The sequence below is a fragment of the Raphanus sativus genome, chromosome 8 (genome assembly GCF_000801105.2).
Source record: "Raphanus sativus cultivar WK10039 chromosome 8, ASM80110v3, whole genome shotgun sequence".
In the NCBI taxonomy this organism is placed as follows: Eukaryota; Viridiplantae; Streptophyta; class Magnoliopsida; order Brassicales; family Brassicaceae; genus Raphanus; species Raphanus sativus.
This window is the reverse complement of record NC_079518.1, coordinates 16,868,752-16,875,551: the sequence shown is the minus strand read 5'-3', so window position 1 is coordinate 16,875,551 and position 6,800 is coordinate 16,868,752. Positions and strand designations below refer to the sequence as shown.

Below are 6,800 nucleotides of genomic sequence, written 5' to 3'. Positions count from 1 at the left end.
CCGAGGGACTATGTGTCCGTCGGAATATTCCCACGAAATTCCGAGGAAATTCCGAGGAAACAATTTTCGTGTTTCCTCGGAATTTCCTCGGAATTTTCCGAGGAAATTCCGACGGACTGGTAGATCCCTCGGAAATTTCCGAGGAAATTCCGAGGGATAATAGAGCCGTTGATTATTCCGAGGAAATTCCGACGGCAACGGCTAGTTGGTCGGAATTTCCTGGGAATGTCGTGGGAAATATCGGCAGATTTAATCTATAAATGCAAGCACCCCTCATCCTCTTCATTCACTACATATCTTCATCCTCTCTCATTCTATTTTGCACACACGAATCTGATTGAAAAAATCATGTCTTCTTATAATTATCATCGCTCTTGGATAGATCGACCTCATATGGATCCGAACACGAGATTGCTTACGCCAGAGTTCGAAAATGGTCTAAAGGAATTCATGGGGAAAGCTCTCAACCAACCGGAAGCTAAATCAGGTATGTTAAGATGTCCTTGTTCTACTTGTAAAAATAGGAAGGTTATAAAACAGTTAGATGTTTGGACTCATCTATATACTCGAGGGTTTACACGGAGTTACAAAATTTGGTATCATCATGGGGAAACTGATTATGAATATGGTAGTACTAGCGAACCTCAACCTGCGGTTAGGTTAGAAGAACCAATTAGAATGGACGTAGATTATGGTGTAGGTACTGAGCAGATGGTAAATGATCATTTTAGAGGGGAAGATTTACCCAATACACAAGCTAGGAGATTTTATGATATGTTGGATGCTGGAAAGCAACCTTTGTACGAAGGTTGCAGAGATGGTCATTCAGCTTTATCATCTGCAACAAGACTGATGAGCATTAAATCCGATTATAATTTGGCTGAAGACTGTGTGGATGCGATTGCTGATTTTGTAAAAGGTGTTCTACCTGAGGATAATGTTGCTCCTGGTTCATACTACGAGGTTCAGAAACTGGTAGCTGGTCTTGGTTTATCGTACCAGGTAATAGATGTATGCAGGGATAACTGCATGATTTATTGGAGGGCGGATGAGCAGCTGGATGCATGCAAATTTTGTGGAAAGGCTCGTTATAAAGATACGGGTGGAAGAGTTCCAGTGCCATATAAAAGGATGTGGTATTTGCCATTGACGGAAAGGTTGCAGAGGTTGTATCTGTCCGAACGCACAGCGCAACCAATGAGATGGCATGCGGAGCATTCAACGGATGGTGAGATTAGACATCCTTCAGATGCAAAAGCTTGGAAGCATTTTCAATCGACCTATCCAGAATTTGCGTATGAAAGAAGAAATGTCTACCTTGGATTATGTACGGATGGTTTCAGCCCATTTGGGAAGCATGGGAGACAATATTCTCTATGGCCAGTCATTCTCACACCATACAACTTACCGCCAAACTTGTGCTTGCGTCGAGAGTTTTTGTTTCTCTCCATTCTTGTTCCCGGACCAGAGCATCCTAGGAGATCACTTGATGTATTTCTACAGCCACTAATATATGAGTTGCAACAGCTATGGGGTCAAGGTGCTGAAACGTACGATGTTTCATGTAAAGAAAACTTCCAAATGCGGGCAGTACTTATGTGGACAATAAGTGATTTCCCAGCATATGGTATGTTATCTGGATGGACAACACATGGAAGGCTATCATGTCCATATTGTCAAGATAACACTGATGCTTTCCAACTAAAACATGGAAGGAAAACGTGTTGGTTTGACTGTCACAGGAGATTCCTACCACCAGATCATCCATATCGCAGGAGTAGGAATTTATTTACGAAGAACAAGAGGGTGTTTGATGATCCAACACCGGAAATCAGTGGGAGAGAAATGTTGACACAACTAAGAGATTTTGGTGCAGAAAGGACCCCAGACGTGGGTGGACATGTGCATTATCCGGTAGATGCTGTTGGAGATCTACATAACTGGCACAAAAAGAGTATTTTCTGGGATCTGCCATACTGGAAGGATCATCTGCTGAGGCATAATTTAGATGTCATGCATATTGAGAAGAACTTTTTCGACAACCTGATGAACACGATCCTTAACGTTCAAGGTAAAACCAAGGATAATTTGAAGTCAAGACTGGATTTAGTCGATATATGTGCTCGTGAAGAACTTCATGTTGATGAGAATGGCAGGGCTCCTTTTCCCATATACCGACTTGATGCAGCGGCCAAAGATGCGTTCTTTGATTGGATTTCAAAGGATGTGGAATTTCCAGACGGTTATGCATCTAATTTGGGTAACTGTGTCGACAGAAGGGAAGGAAAGTTTACCGGCTTAAAGAGTCACGATTGCCATGTAATGATGCAGCGCCTCCTTCCGTTCGCCTTCAAGGAACTATTACCAAAGAATGTTTATGAAGCAGTTGCCGGGATAAGTGCTTTCTTCCGAGATTTATGCACGAGATCAGTTACTCCTGAATGTATTGAAAACTTGAAGACTAACATAGCCGTGATTAAGTGCAACCTTGAGAAGATATTTCCTCCTTCATTTTTTGATGTTATGGAGCATCTTGTTATTCACCTGCCAAGAGAATTGGAACTTGGTGGTCCTGTTCAGTATAGATGGATGTATCTGTATGAGCGGTATATGTTTCATCTAAAGAAAATGGTGAAAAATTTAAGTAGGGTAGAAGGTTCTATAGTGGCACAGTTTATCAGAGCAGAAACTTCAAACTTTGCGGAGCACTACTTTCCAGGAGAAGTGCAGACGAAAAGCAGAAAACCCGCTCGGCATGATGATAGAGGCGAAAGGGCAACATATTATGTTACGGTTCCAGACATCTTCACAGATGTTGGACGACTCAGCGGAAAACCAAAGAACCGTCAACTTACTGAAGAGGAGCACAGTCAATTGCAAATATATTTGCTCACCAACTGCGAAGATGTTTTTCAATACGAGAGGTACAAAATTTAAATATTATTTTTAATATTTATTTTAGCAAGTTCAAATTTTTATATTATCATAATATGTACAGGATTTTCATGGCGGAAAAGCGGTTCGAATATAGACACGCCACAGAGGAGGAACTAGAAGCACTGAAGATGAGAGAATTTGCTGGATGGATGCGTACTTATGTGAGTGCAGAAAATAAATTTTTATACTATTTACCAAATTTTTATACTAACATATGTTTTATTAATAGGTGTCTGATGGTATGGCCAGAGGTGAAACAATTAATGATTGGCTACGCGAGATGATTTGGGGCCCAAAGTATGTTGTGAAGTCATATCCGAGATTTGCTTCTCGGGGATATGCATTCACAACTTCTAAGAGGAGACGTTCGAGTAAGACTTATAATGCTGGCGTTTGCTCTGCAGCTGGAGATGATGTATACTACGGAAACATACGCGAGATTTTGGAAATCGTGTATCCGGGCATGGTTGGATTGCGGTGCACAGTTTTCTATTGTGACTGGTACGACAACACTCCGGATCGAGGTGTCAGAACAGATGCATTTGGTGTCACATCAGTACATTCGAGGCGAAAACTGCCATATTATGATCCTTTCATTCTTGCTTCTCAGGCCGATCAGGTAATTAAAAATATATATGTCAATTATTTTCAATATTTGCTTCATCATCATTCATACTTAATTAACAAATTTAAAAATGTTACAGGTTTGTTATATCAAATACCCCCGGGTTACGAACAGAGATGATCCATGGGTTACTGTTACAGCACTCAACCCGAGAAGCCGAGTTCAAGGAAGTTCTGAGTTGGAAGACCCACTCCAACCAAACACATCCGGCAACTTAAGTGCAGCAGGAGATGTAGCTGCAGTTGATCTTGTTATCGATTTCACCGATTTTGGAGACGAAGCCGTTGTTCACGTCGAAGATGAACCAGAGATTGGAGAGTTTCACCAAGATCCAGATTCAGATTCATCTGGTGGTGATGATGGTGACTCGGGTTCAGAGGATGAACCAGAGATTGGAGAGTAGTATAGTTTTTTTTTTTTTTTTTTTTTTTTTCAGAATTCCGAGGAAATTCCGAGGATCTTGAGGGTTTCCTCGGAATTTCCTCGGAATTTTACCATGTAAAATCAGATTTTAGGGATTTGATTTTAGGGTATAGATTCCTAGGAATTTCCTGGGAAAATTCCCAGGAAATTCCGACGGATATCAGCATTTCGTGGGAAAATTCCTGGGAATTTTCCCAGGAAATTCCTAGGAATTCAGCATTTCGTCGGAATTTCCTGGGAATTTTCCCAGGAAATTCCTAGGGAATAAGGATTTAGAATCGAAAAACCCAATTTACGGTTCCCAGAAGACTTACGTAAGCCTTAGTAAGTGTCTTCAATTGATTATGGGACAAGACATTGGTGTTGTACCAATTAATGGCCACTTTTCCGATTGTTGCACCGAGATCCCCAAACAGCAATGCAAGATAAACACTTATACACTTTAATGAACCTAAACGACAATACTTATACTCGATTCAATCATTTTGTAATTTGAATGTTTATTTGTCATGTACTATCAATATAAGTCTTGAGAAAACTGCCAAATTGTTCAAGGAACGGTCTAAAGTTTGTAAATCATTAATCCGAACCCCTAAACTATGGTTCCTCGGAATTTCCTGGGAATTTTCCCAGGAAATTCTGAGGAACCATAGGATTCCTAGGAATTTTCTGGGAAATTTCCCAGGAAATTCCGAGGAACCCATAATTCCGAGGGAATTCCGACGGAATTCCTGAATCCCTCGGAATTCCGTCGGAATTCTGGTAAACCGGTTCGTAAACCGAAAATTCCGACAGAATTCCGAGGGTTTCATTTTCCGTCGGAATTTTCGGGGTAAAACCAGATCTGCGGATCTTCTTCCCCATTTCTCTCTTTTCTCTCTTTTCCCTTGGCGATTTCCGGCTCCTCCTCCTCTCCCTTGGCGATTTCCGGCTCCTCCTCCTCTCCCTCTTGATATTCGGGCTCCCCCTCCACCCCCACTCCCCTAATCTCTCCCTCCTCCATGTAAGTTCTCTTCTCCCCCTCTCTTATTAGTTCTAGGTTAGATTTTAGGGAATTTTGTTAGATTTTAGGGAATTTGAGTAGATTAGGTTTTAATTAGAATTAGGGTTTGATTAGGTTTGATTAGGATTAGGGTTTTGATTAGGATTAGGGTTTTGATTAGGATTAGGGTTTTGATGTTAAGTTTTGATTAGATTTTAGGGTTTGATTAGGTTTTGATTTTAGATTTGATTAATTTTAGGGTTTCAATTTTTTAGTAATTATTTTGGCTACTTTATAATTTATAAAAATTTTATAAGTCATTTAATAATTATTTTAGTTAATTTCAAAATTTTTAAAAATTAAAAAGTCATTTTATAATTATTTTAGCAAATTTCATAATTTATAAATAATTTTAAAAGTCATTTAAAAATTATTTTAGCAAATTTTCTTTTTCAGGCGATTCCAAAGAAGAAGGGACGTTTGGTCGGTTTTGGGTCGTCGATCCAAATCGGTTCCTCCTACGTCTCAGGTGCCAGTTGATCCTACTCTGATGGATCAACTGAAGGATAAGGATGAACGCATCCGTCAGTTGGAGGAGAAGATGGCGGCTCAAGAGAGAGCTAGAGAGGCAGACAGGAGGCGGAGTGAGAAGATGATGGCGGCCTTCATGAGGCAATTCCCGGACCAGAACTTCGACGTCGACGAGGACGAGTAGTTCTAACTTTAATTTATGTTTTAAACTTTATTTTTATTTTCTGTTTTGTATGAATATTACTTTTGAACTATTTATATTATGTTTTTTATTTTAATTTTCAATTTAATAATTAATTTTCGAATTTAATAATTAATTTTCCAATTTAATTAATAAGAAATAAATTAATATTTATTTATTAATATAAATTATATTTTACGAAAATTCCGAGGAACGAAGGCCCTCGGAAATTTCCGAGGAAGTGTTCCTCGGAATTTTCCGAGGGAGTCTTCCGTCGGAAAATTCCGAGGAATATTCCCTCGGAAAATTCCGAGGAACAATTTTCCTCGGAATTTTCCGAGGGAATATCCTCGGAATATTCCGAGGGAGAGTTCCTCGGAATTTTCCGACAGTGTTTTCCGAGGGACATTCCCTCGGAAAATTCCGAGGGATATTTCCGACAATGGGATCACCGTAGGTGTTCCTCGGAATTCCCTCGGAAAAAGTCTCCGTCGGAATTTCGTCACAAATTTCCGAGGGAATTCCGACGACTTACGTTATTCCGACGATATTATTCCGACGGATCATTTCCTGGGTTTGTCGTCGGAATACGTGAATTCCGACGACATTCCGAGGATATCTTCCCTGGGAATCGAGCAGTTTTCTTGTAGTGTAAATACATCACCTATCGTGGTTGTAATAGTTCAATAAATGTAATTAATATTTTGAAGTTCATAATCTCTTATTTTTAGCTAATATTTCATCGGTTTTATAGTAAATGTCATTGTATAATTAATTTTTCGTTGCAAAATAGCTGTTTTTTTAGTATTTCAATGCAATCTATGTCACTAATTTATTTTGTTTATCCTTACATAAATTAAGAAAAATAAAAACAACATAGTTATAATACCTAAATAAAGATAAAATTGGATGTTAAAAAACAAAACAAAAAATGAAGGAAAACTGAACATTTTTTATTTTCTTATTTTACGTGAAAAGAACTTAGAAATGTATCTAATTTGAGACGGAGAGGTAACTTTTTTGAACATTTTATAAAACATTTATTTTGACAAAGCAGAAAGTTGCTTTATAGTAAGTTATTTCTTTTTCAAAGTGCTAATCATTCTTTACTACACATTTTT

General features: G+C 38.9%; 1 protein-coding gene across 1 annotated transcript; it reads left to right on the top strand.

Moving 5' to 3' along the window:
* The first annotated feature begins 1,543 nt into the window (after positions 1–1,543).
* LOC130498510 (uncharacterized) lies at positions 1,544–3,987 on the top strand. The gene is made up of 4 exons (XM_056991932.1): positions 1,544–2,924; positions 2,999–3,098; positions 3,167–3,556; positions 3,642–3,987. Exons 1-4 carry the CDS (start codon positions 1,582–1,584, stop codon positions 3,963–3,965), a joined length of 2,157 nt encoding a protein of 718 aa, XP_056847912.1. The 5' UTR covers positions 1,544–1,581; the 3' UTR covers positions 3,966–3,987.
* The last annotated feature ends 2,813 nt before the right edge of the window (positions 3,988–6,800 follow it).

Bases quoted from the DNA above. Each gene is read 5' to 3' on its own strand.
- LOC130498510 (XM_056991932.1), top strand. From the start codon at position 1,582: ATGCGGGCAGTACTTATGTGGACAATAAGTGATTTCCCAGCATATGGT. The intron at 3,099-3,166 runs GTGAGTGCAGAA...TTTTATTAATAG, and splicing joins CTGGATGGATGCGTACTTAT to GTGTCTGATGGTATGGCCAG. The intron at 3,557-3,641 runs GTAATTAAAAAT...AAAATGTTACAG, and splicing joins TTGCTTCTCAGGCCGATCAG to GTTTGTTATATCAAATACCC.